The sequence below is a fragment of the Rhinatrema bivittatum genome, chromosome 1 (genome assembly GCF_901001135.1).
Source record: "Rhinatrema bivittatum chromosome 1, aRhiBiv1.1, whole genome shotgun sequence".
Lineage (NCBI taxonomy): Eukaryota > Metazoa > Chordata > Amphibia > Gymnophiona > Rhinatrematidae > Rhinatrema > Rhinatrema bivittatum.
This window is the reverse complement of record NC_042615.1, coordinates 682,018,116-682,035,038: the sequence shown is the minus strand read 5'-3', so window position 1 is coordinate 682,035,038 and position 16,923 is coordinate 682,018,116. Positions and strand designations below refer to the sequence as shown.

The 16,923-nt window shown below is 48.0% G+C and overlaps 2 protein-coding genes across 5 annotated transcripts in view; one reads left to right on the top strand and one right to left on the bottom strand.

The window, feature by feature from the left end:
* LOC115074755 (survival of motor neuron protein-like) overlaps positions 1 to 1,437 on the top strand; it is a 109,593-nt gene extending 108,156 nt beyond the window's left edge. For all 3 annotated transcript variants that reach the window (XM_029574520.1, XM_029574539.1, XM_029574529.1), the window contains one exon: positions 211 to 1,437. The gene's annotated coding sequence lies outside the window, so the exon portion shown is untranslated. The remainder of the gene's footprint in view (positions 1 to 210) is intronic.
* A 9,538-nt stretch (positions 1,438 to 10,975) lies between these two features.
* LOC115074737 (baculoviral IAP repeat-containing protein 1-like) overlaps positions 10,976 to 16,923 on the bottom strand; it is a 104,162-nt gene continuing 98,214 nt past the window's right edge. For both annotated transcript variants that reach the window (XM_029574503.1, XM_029574510.1), the window contains one exon: positions 10,976 to 13,261. In XM_029574503.1, coding sequence (XP_029430363.1) covers positions 12,897 to 13,261 — 365 coding nt within the window. In that variant the 3' untranslated portion in view covers positions 10,976 to 12,896. The remainder of the gene's footprint in view (positions 13,262 to 16,923) is intronic.

The following is a 16,923-nucleotide window of genomic DNA, read 5'->3' as shown; positions in this document are numbered from 1 at the left end:
GAGCAAGGTCTGGTTTTGCCCCATGGTATGCAGGGAGATATAGTTCTGTCTTTCTTACAGAAATCAATGAGGAAATCAGAAATTCATCTTCATAAACGCAATAGGGCAAATCCAGAACTACCTCAGCTTGGTCCCCTCTGACGTGGAATTATAATGGTCACCCTAAGTATACATTATGTGTCTAATTTTGGCATTTCTTTCCTAATCTAGGTAGGAATCTCTCCCACGGAGAGGGTATAGCATTTGTGCAGTGATGAATATGAAAGAAGACTTCATTTTATAAAGAAGACTGACTAACAAAAGCTGTACTTCTGGATCTTGCCTCTGACTTCTCTTTTTAATTGGTAAACTGGCTGCTTGCTTTATTTGTAATTAAGCAGCACACCTAATGGAACGATACAAGGGGAAAAAATTCTCAGGGCCCTGTTTAAACCAGCTGAATAGAAGAATTTGAGCTGTTGTGTATATGAGAATGACAGTTGGGGGTATCCTTTTTCTGGCTTTTGTCATTCCAAACCTGTGTTCTGAGTTGTCCTGATCCCAGAATCTAGTGAGTTTTCCCATACTTTATGGAAGAAAAATCATTGATAAATCAGGCCATAGAAGCTTGATGGTGATATGAATGGAAGCCAAGTTCATTATAGGTCAGTATTCTCAAAAAATCAGAGAAGAGCAAGTCGACTAAAGCAACAAATAGCGGCATATGTCCTTAATCAGTGCTGTCGGGGGGAACTTGGAGAAACCATATGTGGCTCTGGTATTAGTTTTTACCCATTGAGCTGTTGATTAAAGAACTGACTGATAAGCTTGAATGTTTGAAATATACACTCATTAATTTTGTCCTTTTCATATCATTCTAATATTCTTTAGGCGAAAATTGCTTTGATAGCATGTTTGTTTTGGGTGTATTGTGTACAAGATCTGAATTATATTTGAGATTCACCTTAGAATTTCAGGGTTTACAGATAAGTCTACCTAGAGGTCATCTTTCCTGTATCACCTTTTTGTTATGACTGTATACTTCTACTTTTTAGCCTCTGAAATTCAGATATGGAATTTCTTAGCATACTATTCAATAGCAACAAATAATATCTTACCAAGATAGTCATTCTGCAGTGCTATCCTTTACTTACTGGAGTGATGACTGCAGTTAGTGACACATACTAGGAAGACATTTGTACATAGACATGTGAATAAGTGAAGTTACCCGCAAGAGTGAGTAAATAAAACTTATTATGCAAGGCAGAGGGCTAGAGGATTACTAGTAAAATGAAGTGACCATGCCTTTTCACTTGTGTATTTCTACTAGCTGTGAATAGAATATTTACCTGAATAGAACATTTTCAGATTTTTAATGGTTTTCCCAGTTTTATCTTGGGCAGTTATGATTAGTGTATACCTTTTTAAGGAAGATACCAATAAAAAAAATTCTTTGAGTGCATTTTGTACGGAATTTTATTTCTAGTCTGACATCAATCAGAATGAAGCATTTACACCAAGTACATGGAATATAGCAACACCTTATTAAAATGAACTGGTAAACTTTGAAATCACAAGCAGGCCGATACAGTACAGTGTGCTCCAGCAGAGCGCACTGTTAATCCGCGATTGGACGCGCTAGCTTTACCCCTTATTCAGTAAGGGGTAATAGCACGTCCAAAATGCGCGTCCAACCCCCCCCCCCGAACCTAATAGCGCCCGCAACATGCAAATGCATGTTGATGGCCCTATTAGGTATACCCGCGCAATACAGAAAGTAAAATGTTCAGCCAAGCCGCACATTTTACTTTCAGAAATTAGCACCTACCCAGAGGTAGGCACTAATTTCTCTGGGCAGCGGGAAAGTGCACAGAAAAGCAGTAAAAACTGCTTTTCTGTGCACCCTCAGACTTAATATCATGGCGATATTAAGTCAGAGGTCCCGAAAGTTAACAAAAGTAAAAAAAAATAGAAAAAAAAAATTTGAAATAGGCCCACGGGTCGAAAACCGGATGCTCAGTTTTGCCGGCATCCAGTTTCCGAACCCATGGCTGTCAGCAGGCTCGAGAACCGACGCCGGCAAAATTGAGTGTTGGCTGTCAAACCCGCTGACAGCCGCCACTCCTGTCAAAAAAGAGGCACTAGGGACGCGCTAGTGTCCCTAGCGCCTCTTTTTACCGCCGGCCCTAATTTTAATAAATTAAAATACTGTATCGCGTGCATAGGAGAGTGGCCTGTGTGCGCTTGCTCGCCCGCTCTCCCACGATTTTACTGTATCGGCCCAAACGGAAATAAGACTAAGACCTAGATTCATCATTTTGCTATAAATATCACAGGCCTAATGCCAGTGATAAAGAAAAGGGGCCTGTTTAGGGAAATTTTCCTGTTACAAACGTGCCGCGTTTACTGCCCAGACAGGTTTTTATCACATTTGGAGGGAGGGAGAGAGAGAGATTCTTTATAAGGCTCTCATATTAGTAAACTATTTATATCACTATAAGCGGGACAACTTATAACTCGAAGTGACGTTTTGGTGGTGGTTTAGGGTTTCGGGGCAGTTTTACATGCACAGTCAGAGGTACGAACAGCACAGTTACGCATCAGTGAAGATTTGATGTGATTTCGCATGAGAAAAGGTACACAAAGATGAGATTTGTACATTGTACTCTCATCCTAGCTTGATAGCTCTGTGTAAAGAGTGCATCAAACTACGTCGAGAGTACAATATACAAATCTCATCTTTGTGTACGTTTCCTCATGCCAAATCACATCAAATCTTCACTGATGCGTACTGTGCTGTTCGTACCTCTGTGTATATAAAATTGCCCCCCAAACCCTTGACCACCACTAAAACCTCACCTTGAGTTACTAGTTTACCCTCCTACAGTGGATAAATAGTTGACTAATATGTGTGCCACCCCAGAGACTCTCTCCCTCTCTCTCTTCTCCTCTCCCCTCTCGAATCTGGATTTGCAGAAAATCCCTTTTCAGCCACAACGCATAGCTATCGCAGGCCTAACGCTAGGAGAAAAGGTATAGTTATTTCCAGCATTATATCCCGCGATAGCATATATAATGCATGCATTGTGCTATCGAACGCAGCATTAGCATGTCCTATTTCTACAAACTCCTCCCAAAATCCGCCCACTTGAATAAACTTTCAAAATTTGCAGACTTAGCTCATGATGTGATAAATAATGCCTGGATTATGGCGTTAGGGACCTAATGCATTTTGATGAATGACCCTGTTAGTGTGCCCTCATCCTTGGAATAAAAAAAAGATGTTCTTTGGAGTACCTTTTTTTTTTTTTTTTTTTTTTTTTTTAAATTAAAAAAAATATTTTTTATATTTTACTTAATTTTGCATCTGTTGCTGAATTCATTGCATTTCTGCCAGTGAGATATGAGCCAAAACGACTAGAGGGAATATGAGGAAGACAGATTACTACGGTTTGAAAGCCACCATTTACTTTTTTTTTTTAATATATTAAAAGAAAAGTATATTCTCCATGGACAAGCAGGATAGTCGGCCACCCAACTGTGCGATAACCTCCTGACAGTGCTGAGAAAGAAAAGCTCTCTGAGCTCACAAAAACCTTCCTGCAATGCAAGTCTCCTTAGTCTTTCATCTTCTTAGGCAAATAAACATGTTTTTGCTCTCTCCTTGAAGATGTTTGTCAATTTTCTTTCTTTCTTTATTTTGGAGTCTTTGTTTAAAAAAAAAAGAAGAAAAACCTTTCCTTTCTTAGCTTCTAGACAGATGAATCCAGAACCAGTGGATTATGCATCTCTACCAGCAGATGGAGACAGAACAAAGCTGACATCACAGCATATATACTCCTGCAGTGACATCAGCCTGCCAGTATTCTCTATTTCCAACAGACGGACGTGCATCTCCCTACTGGGGATTGCTTCAAGTTTTAGAAGGAGAAAGAAAGAAGGAAATGTAATTTTCCCCGCTCTCCTGCGGTGATACAAAATGGTCCCTCTTCCAGTTAAGAATTCCTGAGGTGATTTCCGTGGTCCCTCAGACGAGTGCCTTGGTCCAGTAGCTAGTTTTGTCAGCTGTTAAAACAGCTGAAAGGCAGTAGGTGCAGGAAGCAGAGCATGGCTGCAACGATATATTCCCTCTCCCCCTGCAGCCTAAGAAAGTCTCTATACTCATCCGGGACACGCTGAGCTCAGGTAAAGCTTTAAAAAAAACCCCAAAAACCTCAGCCTGGCGTGCTCTCTAACTTGTGCCAGTGCTGCTTAGAGGCTCAGGGTGAATTACCTTTATCTGATTTTACTAAATCTGGTTCTTCCCAGCCTGATGAGGGCCTGGGTAAGGACATGTCAGGAGGGCGCCTGACCTTGGAACTCCCTTAACTGTTTCGACAGTGGGGGACGGTAGCTCAGTGGGCCACAGTGGAGGTGGCTTCTGGTTTTGGATGGATCCTTCTGCCTTTTCTTGGGTGGAATTTTTTCAAGGATTGCAATCCTTTCTTCAGGCGCAATCTTCAGCCCCAACCACACTTGACCGGTACTACTTCATTTAAGCACTGAAGTACACCTAGATTGGCAGCAGGCCTTCCTGATAGGGATCCGGATGGTATGGATATGAGGCTGATCCTGACTCTATGGAGGATGGGGAAATTCCTCTGGGACAGGAACTGTATAGGACTATGTTGCGGTTCTTTCATAGAGATGGGTTACCGGCTCTGATTTCCCAGACATTAAAGATGCTTGGGAGTACCTAGGGCTAATTTCATGTCTGAGCCAAAGAAAAATCCCATTTTGTTTTCTTTGCATAAAGCCTCTTGCATGTTCCCTGTTATGTAACAAGTGTTCTTACAGGACAGCAGGATGTTAGTCCTCACGAAACCCGCCCACCACCCCACGAAGTTAAGTTCGTTTACATTTTCTTATTTTATTTTTTGCACGTACTTTTTACTATAAGACGAGACTGAAGGGGGACCCCTGCTGGATGCTGGGTCAGTGCATTGCTGGGCATGCCCAGTAGTGCCAGACAAAGTTCTAGAAACTTTGACAAAAGTGTTCTGTGATTGGACTCCATCCTGATGCTGTCACCCATATGTGAGGACTAATGTCCTGTAAGAACACCTGTTTCAGGTAAGCAACTCTGCTTTTCTACCTCTGGCAGCAGACATGGGTCGCACCCATGCTGGTGGCGATTTGTTGCTTTAGCCCTCCTTACACCCTACTTTGTATAATGTGTGAAATGTATTCTGGCAAATTCTTCCTATCTGTATTAGAAATTAATTTGTAGTAGTATGTAAGATGATCTGATGTCCTGCAGGTTCTCAGATTCATTCTTTTAATCTACCATATTCATACACTATATGTAGGCTTTATGAGCCTTCTAGTTCTCCCTTCCCTACAATATACAGTCACTAGAGGTCAACAAAATGCTTACTATCAAAATAAATCATATTTCTGCTTGGATAGAAATGAATCACCACAAAAACCTATCAAAAAAAGCTGCAAGCTTTAATCAGATTGTGACAATATCCAGTCTGTTGCAGTAAAGCCAATTGTATCATACATAGGCATATATCACATACTACAAACCCTCAATTCTTAAAATATTTAGTCTCACAGAATAAAAGCAACACCAATTTCACTTCCTGTGTTAAATGTGGTTTCCTTTTGTTTGTTTTCCTGCCTCCCCTCATACCCATGCTGTGATACTCCTGGTTTCTGTTCATTGTAGACTCAAAATTAATGCATTAAGGAAATTTGTTTACAAATGGTCATACTTCAATCACTTGCTATTAAATGAAGTTTTAACTAATTTAAGGACCAGGTGCACTATTTTCCCATAGAATAGACACACAATTAGTACATCAGCCCCTTTGGAATGGAAGGTCAGCTGGGCCCCGTGCACAGCTGGCCAGGATAATGAAGGCTCAGGCGCGCGTCGGGAGCAGGGTAAAGCGGGGGGGGGGGGGGGGGGAGCACATAAGGGAGGCAGTTGGGTCAGGGAGAAATAGCAGAGGGCGTGGAGTAAGGAGGAGGGGTAGGCAAGGCACGGCTGCGGTGTTGGCAGGCTGTAATTGGTGGGAAGCCCAGAGGGGGATCTTGAGGGGGCGGAGTCTCGGGGCAGGGCGGCGTTGGTTTCACTTCACCGCGACTGCCCTGAGAGCCGGTCGACTGTTTTTTCTTTTCTGGCTGCGCATAAAAAAAAACAATTTTTGTGGGCAGCTGGGAGGATTTGAGCGGTGGGCTCTGCTGACTTTGGATGGCTCTCCGGGCCTTCGTGTTGAAGGCATTCGCGGTGGTTTTTTTTGGTTCTTGGGGTCGGCGGTAGTGGCCTGGTCTGATGGAGTCGGAGGAAGCTGCCTCTGTGCCCGGGGAGCTGGAGGAGGGCGGTGACTTGCTGCGACGGGAGCTCGTGTCCGTCCCCTTTGAGGCGGATTGGGTGAGTCCTGCGCCGCTAGGGGTGGCCGGAGTTGGGGGGCTGATGGCGGTGGAGGGTGGGGGTGTCAGCGACGGGGGGATGCTGAGTCTTAGGCGGGACGGCGGTCCTGGTCGTGGGAGGGCGTGGCGCCGGTAGTGTGCGGGCTTCGCGGGCTTCCAGGTCGCGATCGCGGGCGCCGGGCAGGGGGAGAGGACGGGGGGCGCGGTTTCCCGAGCTGGCGTGGAGTGTAGCTGGCGGTGCGGGGTGTGAAGGTCCTGGGCAGGGCATGGGGACGGCTAGTGGTGCTGCGGGGGGTGTAGCCGGGGGTAGAAGCTTGGCGGGGCCGGCAAGGGCACTGGGACGGAGCGGGGTAGGTCGGCGTGCAGCTTCTGGGCCGCCTTCGCGTGCTGTTTCACTTGGCAGGGATGTCCCTGAGGGGAGGCAGGCGGGGTGGCCTCGGGCAGATGTGAGGGGGGGCTTCGGGGAGCTGGGTTGGCAGGAGGGACGAGAGGACTTGATGGCCTGGGGGGGGGGGCGTCGGGCCAGCCATCTGCTACATGGCGGGAGGAGCGGGGTTCGATGGCCCGGGAGGGGCCTGTTGCAGGCCGGGGGGGTGCGGCGTGGAGCGTGAATGGCGGGGAGTTGAGGATGCGGGATTCCCTAGTTTTCCCGCCCGGCACAGCGGGTTCCCTTTCCCCTCGAGGCTCAAGTGGGGGTAGGGGTCGGTCTGGGGACTTTGTTCCTCGGTCTGGGCCTGGTTCGGGGCGCGGGGGGGTCGGGGGGCGGAGGGGTGGTCGGGAGCCACGGCTCCTGTTCTTGGTCCAGGACGGGCGGCAGGTGGGGTCGGGGAGCTTGGGCTGGTCTCTCCTGTCCCTGTTTGTGTTCCTCAGCAGGACTTGACGGGTGCGGCGTGGGAAGAGCCTGGGTCGTCGAGGCAGGAGGCTTGGCGGAATGTGCCACCCGGTGAGGAGGGCCGGGCGCCTAGGCACCTGGCTGCAGCGCCAGGCTTGACTGCAGTGGATCAGAGGACGCCGGGTGAGTTGGTTTTCTTTCCCACAGAAGGTGTTCGCGAGGGATCTGAGGGGGGACACCCCGGGGGGGATGGGGTTGAAGTGGACATCGGTGGGGGGGTTGGGCAGCCCATGGATGGCGAGGTTGACCCGAAGGATGGGGGGGGGTCGGGCGAGGAAGGTTCGTGCGAAGAAGTCCAAGTCAAAACGGCGGCGCGCAAGGGATAGTTCATCGGGGTCTTCGTCTTCTTCTTCGTCATCCTCGACCTCCTCGTCTGACTCTGCGGGGTCGGTGAAAGCGGCTTCTAGGTCCGGGGGGGCGGTGCGGGGTACCCCGGCCTTGGTCGCGCTTACGGAATTATGGGAAGAGGTGCCCCGGGTGGTTCGGAAGAAGATACGGCGCCGTAGGTTCGTTGATATTTTTCAGCTGCTGGAGGGGCGTCGGGGGAGGAGGAAGGACAAGAAGAAACGGGACAAAAGTGGGCGCTTTCCCGGGTCGCGGGTTACGATTGCGCGGAATATCCATAACTGGATGCGTTCGTTTTTGAGGCTGGCGAGCGTGATTGGTCACTATGACCCATCTCAGTATAGGCCTCTGTTGGCATACGGGGATGCGATTTTGGCTGCTAGTAAGACCTATGAAGGCTGGTCGTGGTTAAACTACGACGAGCGCTTCCGGGACCGGATGGAAGAAAACAGGTTTATGTCCTGGGGTACGCAGGATGTCGGCTTGTGGTTGACGCAAATGGCCTCCAAAGTCCCCGGGGGGGGGGGGGGGGGGGTTTGGGAGTGGGTGCGTCGCAGGGGGTAGCTTCTATTCGGCCATTTCGTCCGGGGTTCCCCGCGTCTAGTGCGGGGAAGGCCGGTGCGGGGGGCAGTGATGTCTGTTGGCAGTTCAACAGATCCCAATGCATGTTTACAGACTGCAAATTCCGGCACGCGTGCGCGTCTTGTGGAGGGGGGCACCCCGCGTTCAAATGTGTTAAGAAGCCGGGAGATGGCCCGGGACCCGCTCCTGGGCCAAAAGGGGCAGGTAAGTAACTGTTTCGGTAGGGCGGCCACACCTGTCCGCATAGAAGCGATGCGTCCGTGGTTGCAGGGGTACCCGGTGGCAGGGATGGCGGAAGTGTTGTTGCGGGGTTTTACACGGGGGTTTCGGATCCCGTGTTCGGGGGGGGGGGCCAGTGGGTGGGGGGTTGCGTTGTCCTTCGGTGACCCGTATGTCTCACGTGGTGCAGGCTAAATTGCAGGCGGAGATTGATTTGGGTCGTATCGCGGGTCCTTTTGCGGAGCCCCCGTTTCCGGACTTGGTGCTTTCACCATTGGCGGTGGTGCCAAAACGGGAGCCAGGCAAGTATCGTTTGATTCATAACTTGTCCTTTCCTGAAGGGGGCTCTGTGAACGACGCTATTCCCAAGGAATTGTGCGGGGTGCGTTATGCTTCATTCGATTCGGCCGTCCGGGTGATTTTCCGTTGTGGCCAGGGTGCGCTGCTGGCGAAGGTTGACATCGAGGCGGCTTTCCGATTGTTGCCCGTAGATCCTGAGAATTTTCGTTTGTTGGGTTTTCGTTTCCAGCGGGAGTTTTATTTTGATATGTGCATGCCGATGGGTTGCTCCATAGCGTGCGCTTATTTTGAGGCATTTAGCTCCTTTTTGCATTGGGTGGTGGAGTGCCGCTCGGGGTCTTCAAACATCGTTCATTATTTAGATGATTTTCTGCTGGTGGGTGCTGCGGACACGGACGCATGTGCGGAGTTGTTGCACTGTTTCCAGGCGGTCGCTCTGGAATTTGGGATTCCTCTTGCGGGGGACAAGACGGAAGGGCCTTGCACTACTTTGGTGTTTTTGGGGATTGAGGTGGACTCAGTCGCGATGGAGTCGCGTTTGCCCCTGGAGAAGGTTGAGCGTTTGCGGGGTCTGGTGAGCTCCGCGTTGCGTCGGCCCAAGTTGATGCTTGTTGAGCTGCAATCGCGGGTGGGGAGTCTCAATTTTGCGTGTCGGGTGATTCCGATGGGTCGGGTTTTTCTGAGACGGTTGACTAGGGCCACGGCGGGGGTGGGGAAGAAGCATTACAGGGTTCGTGTGACCAGCTCGATGAAGGAAGATTTGCGGATGTGGGATCGGTTTTTGGTTCGGTTTAACGGGATTGCGTTTTGGCAGGAGGATCCGCTGTCCAACCACGACCTGGAGTTGTTTACAGACGCGGCGGGCTCTTTCGGTTTTGGTGCCTACTTTCAAGGGGCGTGGTGCGCGGCGGCGTGGCCGGAGGATTGGGTGGTGTCTGGTACTACAAGGAATATTACGTTCCTTGAGCTTTTCCCGATCGTGGTTGCCTTGCACATTTGGGGGGATAGTTTGAGAGACAAGAGGGTTGTGTTTTGGTGTGATAACATGGGAGTGGTGGAGGTTATCAATCGGCGGGCTGCTAGGTGCCTCCGGGTGTCTGACTTGTTGAGGGAGTTGGTGCTGCGTTGTATGTCGTGCAATGTGACAGTCTGGGCCCGTCATGTGCCGGGGGTTGCTAACGGTGTGGCTGACTCTCTTTCTCGTTTCCAGTGGGAGCGATTTCGAGAGTTGGCCCTGGATGCGGATCCCTCCGGAGCAGTGGTACCGTCTTTCCTCTGGAGCTTGGGTTCCCCGAAGCCTGGAGAATGCTGCGGGCTTCACTAGCCCCTTCAACGTGGGCAAGTTACGTAGGAGGTGCTCGGAAGGTTTCGGTTGTGTTGTCTGCGGCGGGATGGGCTGGGGGACCGGTTTCAGATGTTGCCCTTCTTCGCTTCCTGGAGCAAAGTAAGGCGGCCGGCTGCTCTAGAGCGGCGGTGGCTCGGCAGTTGTCTGGATTTTCCTTCTTTATGAGGGCGCATGGCTGGGGTTTTCCTTCGGGAAGGTTTGTGGTTCGGCGTGTGTTGGCCGGTTGGGCTAAGGAGGTGGGCAGGAGGGTAGACAAACGTCTCCCGATCACGCATGATATTTTGTTGCGATTGCTGGATGCGTTGCCGAGTATATGTTTTTCTCGTTACGAAACGGGTCTTTTCCGAGTGGCGTTTGTTTTTGCCTTTTTCGGGGCTTTTCGGATTAGCGAGTTGGTGGCTCGGTCCGCAACCAGTGCGGACTTTCCGGGTTTATTGGCCAGGCATGTGACGGTTACTAATCGTTCGGTGTCCATTTGTATACCGCGGTCCAAGACGGATCAGCAGGGTAAGGGGTTGTCTGTGGTGTTGTGTGCTGTGCCGGGATTGCCATCGTGCCCGGTGGACAACGCGGTGCATTATTGCCAGGGGTGGGCGTCGGGGCCGGCGCAGTTTTTGATTCATGAGAACCTGTGCCCGCTGACTAAGTATCAGTTTGAGGTTGTTCTGCGTTCGGCGTTGTCGTCGTTGGGTTTGGATGTTGGTCGTTTTGGGACCCATTCCTTTCGGATTGGGGCAGCGACTGCCGCTGACTCCGCTGGCTTGTCCGGGGAGGTGATTCGTAGGATTGGGCGGTGGCGTTCTGACTCGTTCCGCAGTTATGTGCGTCCGGGTCAGGGGCAGTTTTGAACGGGTCTAACTCTTTTTCCTTCCAGGTGCGGAGTCTGCAGGACATGCTGGGTGGATCCTTGGGCACTCTTTCACCTATTGGGCGCACAGGCATGCCTGCGGACGGCCATACGGGCCGCATCTGGACTTACAGACGCGGGGGGTTGTTTTGCACTGGTTGGGGCGTCGGGGTATGGTGTGGGCCGAGCTGCTTCCCTGCGTGCGGGAGGGTTTGGAGCGGCTCGGTGCCCCTCGGGCGTTGGTAATTCATTTGGGAGGGAATGACTGGGGCAAAATGTCGGGACGGTAGTTCATCAGTATGGTCCGTCAGGATCTGATGTTGGTATCTCTGCTGTTGCCGTCCACTGTTTTGCTTTGGTCGGATATTATCGCCAGGCCGGCTGAATTGGATAAGGTAATTTGGCGCAGGAGCAGATCCAAGGCGAACCAGCAGATTGGCTCGTGGCTGGTTTTACGGGGCGGGTGGCATATTAAGTATGATTGGTCTTGGGGGACAGCCACGGGACTTTTTGGCAAGGATGGAGTACATCTGTCCTTTATCGGAATGGACTTATTCCTTAATTCAATTCAGGAGGCCTTGGAGACGGTATTTCCCTTGTAGTTGGGCCGCATCTTTGGGGGGCACGGGACATGTATGCCCGTGTCTGTGGCGGATGGCCCGAGCCGGTACAGCTTGTATAGCATAATGAGTAAGATGGAATTATGTGGTAATTAATGAATGGTGGACAACTGGGACAGTTGTCGGATGTGGATTCCTTGCTCGTCAGTGGCGGGAGTCCCCTGGTCTGGCTCCTTGCTCGTCAGTGGCGGGAGTCCCCTGGCCTGGCCCCTTGCTCGTCAGCGGCGGGGGCCGCCGGGTTGGCTCCTTGCTGGCAGATGGCAGGGGCCGGAACCCGGGAAGGGTCGAGGAACGAGCCGTGTGGCTGGCGGGGGATCGTCCTGCTAGAGGAGTGGCGGACGATGGTCGGAGATGCTGTTAAAATGTTATGTTAATTCAATGGCTCGGACCTCCAAGTTATTAAAGCTGCGGCCCAGTTAACCCAAAGTTTGTTGTCAGTTGCATTTATTCAAGGTGTGAAAGGGGGTGGATGCGAACGAGCGATGTCCTGGATGCCTGCATTATGCCAGTACTATCAGCAGCATCTAATGTATTTTCTTCTCCATGAAGACTGGTTTAGTGTGATATTTCAAATAAAATAAAAATGTGGTGCTTTGGCTGCAAAGTCATCTTAAATTAATTTTTTTTTCCAGTCGCAGTGTTGCTGACAGAATCAACTATTTGTTTATCTTTGGGTGTAGTATACTGAATCAGATCTAGGGTATGGAGGGAGCCGAAACGAGTCTGCAGAAGAAGACAGGTATCAGGCATGAGGGATTTTCACAAGTCTGCAGTAAAACCACATGTAAAAATTACAGGTTTCAGTATAAAGCATACAGAGCATCTTACCCATTTTTAAAAATCTAAATCTGCAAATAACTAAAGTTGGAGAAATGTATGCTTCCAGCATAATACAAAGTAAATGTTTCAAAGTCTTCTGATGTTTCAGTATTTTTTTTTAATCGATCCTCCAGTATGAAATGCAGTGTGGGTGTAGTTCCTGGCTGGAACTAACTTTGTGATAGCAGCAGGGTCTAAACAGCATTGAGGAGCGGAGAGACTTAAAAGGATCAGTATCTGCATCACTCTATTATATGCAAAATATAAACAGGTAAATATATAATCATTGTAGATACACTTTTCAAATAAGAATGGACTGATTTTAGTTTTCCACTTCTCTTAATAGTTTATCATATAAACTTTCAGGCAAATCTTGAAGCAGAAAGTACCACAAATGTAGTCATAGATGGAGAGAGAGGACATACCTATAGGCACTTTCATGTGTTATGAAATATGCCTAAAAATACATGCTTAAGCTTTGGAGTTTTACTTTCATCGGTATAGCGTCACCCTTTGTCGTTGTTCCATCTATTCCTGTAACACAGGGCAGAATGGTAATGTGAACTGCCTTGCAATAATTAATCTCTTTGACTGTGGATGCTGCTGCTTCATATTGTCAAACATTTTAAGGTCCTCGTCATCAAGCAGCCAGCCAAACATTTGAATTGTCCTAAGGCTGGACAGTCTAGAGACGCACTGAACAAAGGATGTCACCGTTGTTGGATGGCATTTGATTTGATGAGTGTACAGTTTACTCACATTCAGCTCAGCCAAGTTTGGCATATTGTCCAGATTTTGAAAGAAGTTTCTCCATCCAGCTTCTGTAACATCATCACAGACAAGGAGCCAAAGTATTTTAATGTTGTGAAGATATCCATCTCTGGCTGCTTTTGCTTGAAAAAAAGAGCAAGAATAGCTTTTATACAACTTTTTCTTTAGTTTTAAATAAAATTGCTTGTGTCCCCTTTAAAAAGTACCATAAATGAAATTGCCACAGAAAATTAGATTAAAAAAATGGTGCAGTATTATGCTTTGCAACTCATAAAATCATACCTCTCAATACTGTTCTCAGACAGCCCCCCTCTGTATGATATTATATGCCTTTAAAGATACACCACCACCACCTCCTCAATAAAATACGGACTGCTAAACTGCTGTTTACCAACTATCTCCTGGGGGCACACCTATTCAGCTGGGTTTCCAAGATTGCCACAATGAATATGCATGAGATAGCTTTGCATTCATTGGGTAGCCAGTGCTTGCAAATCTATTTCATGCATATTCATTATGGGGCAGATCTTTAAACCTGCACGCAGGCGTAGATTTGTTCGCGCAACCCGGCACGAACAAATCTACGCCTGATTTTATAACATGTGCACGCTGCAGCACATGTTATAAAATCCCGGGTTGGCGCGCGCAAGGGGGTGCACAATTGTGCAACTTGTGCACGCTGAGCTGCACAGCCTTCCTCCATTCCCTCCAAGGCCGCTCCAAACTTATCTTCCACACCCCCCCCCCCCCCAGCCCTATCTAAAAAAAACCCCTCCTTACCTTTATTGGGAAAGTTACTCCTGCCCAACTTGCGCCCGCTGGCTGGCTGCCGGTGCGCCATCCCCCGACACAGCGGCTGTTCCGGAGGCCTTGGTCCCGCCCCTGGGCCGGAGCCCCGTCCATGGCCCTGCCCCTGGAACGCCCCTTTTTCGAAGCCCTGGGGCTTGTGCGCACCGTCAAGCCTATGCAAGATAGGCTTGACGTGCGCAAGGACAGCTTTTCAGGGGTTACGCGTGTAACTCTTTGAAAATCTGCCCCTATGGATATCTTGAAAACCCAATTGATTAAGTGTGCCTCCAGGCAAGAGTTGGGAAACACTGAGCTAAACTATAGCAGTTACACCAGGACTTCCCAAATCGGTCTTGTGAACTTCACAACCAGTTGGGTTTTCAGGATATCCAAAATGAATATGCATGAGAAATTTGCATATACTGAGTCTACATGATATGCAAATTTCTCATGCATATTAGTTGTGGTTCTCCTGAAAACCCGACTGGCTGTGGGGGGTCTCCAGGACAGGTTTGGGAAGCCCTGAGTTACACAGAGGAGGAATCTACACGGGTGTTAACACCAGAAGTGGCCGACTCCAGTGCTCAAGAGCCAACAGGTCTGGTTTTCAGGATTGTCACAGTAAATATGCATAAGATATGTTTGCATGTACTGCCTCTATTGTATGCAAATATCTCATGCATATTCGTTATGAATAGTCTGAAATCCAGGCCAGTTTATGGCTCTTGAGGATAGAAGTTGGCCACACCCGGCTTATACTTTGTGTCTGAAACACTGAGCTTTTCCCATAGGCACAGGAAGGGAAAAAGCCTTGGTTCAGTGTTTCCCAATCCTCTCCTAAAGCACATTTACCCAGTCAGGTTTTTAGGGTTTCCACAGTAATATGCATAAGATAGCTGTGCATACACTGGGTCTATAATGTATGCAAATCTATCTCATGCATCTTCATTATAGATATCCTGAAAACTCGACTGGTTAGGTGTACATTCAGGCAAGGAGAAAAACTGCCTTGGTGAAGTTGACCCTTTATATGTTATTTTTTATGTATACATACACACATATGGTAACAAACACCATTAACAAATTGAACAGTGGGAAACTATTGATCCAAGTGAGAAAATAATGGCTGACAGAACAATATTGTGAAAGGTGGTAGTAGTAGTGCTCACTTCCAATCCTTGAGGACTGCAAATGGACCAGGTTTTCAGGATATCCCTAATGAATATGCGCAAGATGGACTTGCATGCATACTGCCTCAAATATATGCAAATCTATCTCATATATAGTCTTTAGGGGTATCCTGAAAACCCAATCTACTTGTGTTCCTTGAAGGCTGGAAGTGAAAAACCCTGGTCTAAGGCAATTGTTAATTTGGACTCTGGAGATATCTACATCAGACGGGCAATATTTTTCATGACTGAATAAATATAAAAGTCTATAGGGCAGGGCTTCCCAAAGCTGTCCAGGGGATCCCACAGCCAGTTGTGTTTTGAGGATAGCGACAATGAATAAGTATGAGATAAATTTGCAAATATTGAGTCTCTATGATATGCAAATTTATTATGCATATTCATTGTGGATATCATCAGAATCTGACTGGCTGGGGGGTCCCCAGGACAGGTTTGGGAAACTCTGTTTATAGCAGGCATGCAGTATTCTAAAAAGAATTAGGAAAAGGCAATTTGATAATGTCTGTACTACCCTCAGCCCTTGATCTGTAGGTTAATAACTTACAGGCTGATACAGAATGGTGCACTTGGCCGAGCGCACCGTTTAGCCCCCGTTTGACCGCGCGTTTTACACGCGCTATTATTATCCCTTATACTGTAAGGGGTAATAGCGTGTGGAAAACGCGTGGCCAACCCCCCCCCCAAAAAAAAAACTAATAGCACTCATCACATGCAAATGTATGTTGATAAGCCTATTAGTTATTTCTGCGGGATACTGAAAGTAAAATGTGCGGCCAAGCCCAAAGGCAGGCATTAATCACAAACAACACCGGGGAAAGTGTACAGAAAAGCAGAAAAAACTGCTTTTCTGTCTACCCTCCGACTTAATATCATAGTGATATTAAGTCGGAAGTCCCAAAAATAAAAAAATAAAAATAAAAACTTAAAAAAAAAAAAAAAAAAGCTGTCCACCGGCCCGTGGGTTGGAAAATGGACAATCAATTTTGCCGGCGTCCATTTTCCGAACCCATGGCTGTCAGTGGGTTCAACAACCGCCACCAGTAAAATTAAGCATCTGTTGTCGGACCCGCTGACAGCCGCTGCTTCCGCTAATAAGGAGGCACTAGGGACACACGGGCCATAATTTAAATAGAGAATCGTGCGCCCAGAAGAGGTGCCTGGGCAAGTGTTGGGAAAGCGGGCGCTCAACACGGAGTGCCAGCTCTCCCGTGGGGTTTTTTTTTAATCAGCCTGTTAGACAGTTAGCTAAATCTCTTCCAGATATCAGACAAACTCAGTTCTTGGTTACCAAAAACATTTATTGAATGAATGAACACTTTCAGTAGGTAAAAAGGTCCCAAGAATCACTGAACAGATTGATGCGACTGATACAGCTGTAAAAGTTGCTCTGACAGCTGCCAGTAGTTGTGGGTTAATAATTGATAACAGAGGTGAAAAGATGATGTTCCTCAGAGCCCGTAAGAGGATGGAAGCAAGCTGTTAGCCTGGCAAAAGCCTTTTTTCAACTGAAAATTTCTGGAGGAAATAGAATTGTCCCAGGCATTCCTTGGGGCAAGTAGCCAATAGGAAGAGGTAAGAGAACATAGAAAGACAAAGCAAAACAGAATAGATCCAATAAGGAGCTCAAACATTGAAACAATAACCAATCAGAAAAAAAAAAAAGGTTCTACAACTTGCAGAGAATCTAAGTATTGCAATATCACACCAGCATAACAAAAACCATATGTATACATATAGTGCAGAAGCAGAGCAATGTCACATTAACATTGGTCTGCTTGCATGATGTGTTGATTATTTTAGAGAGC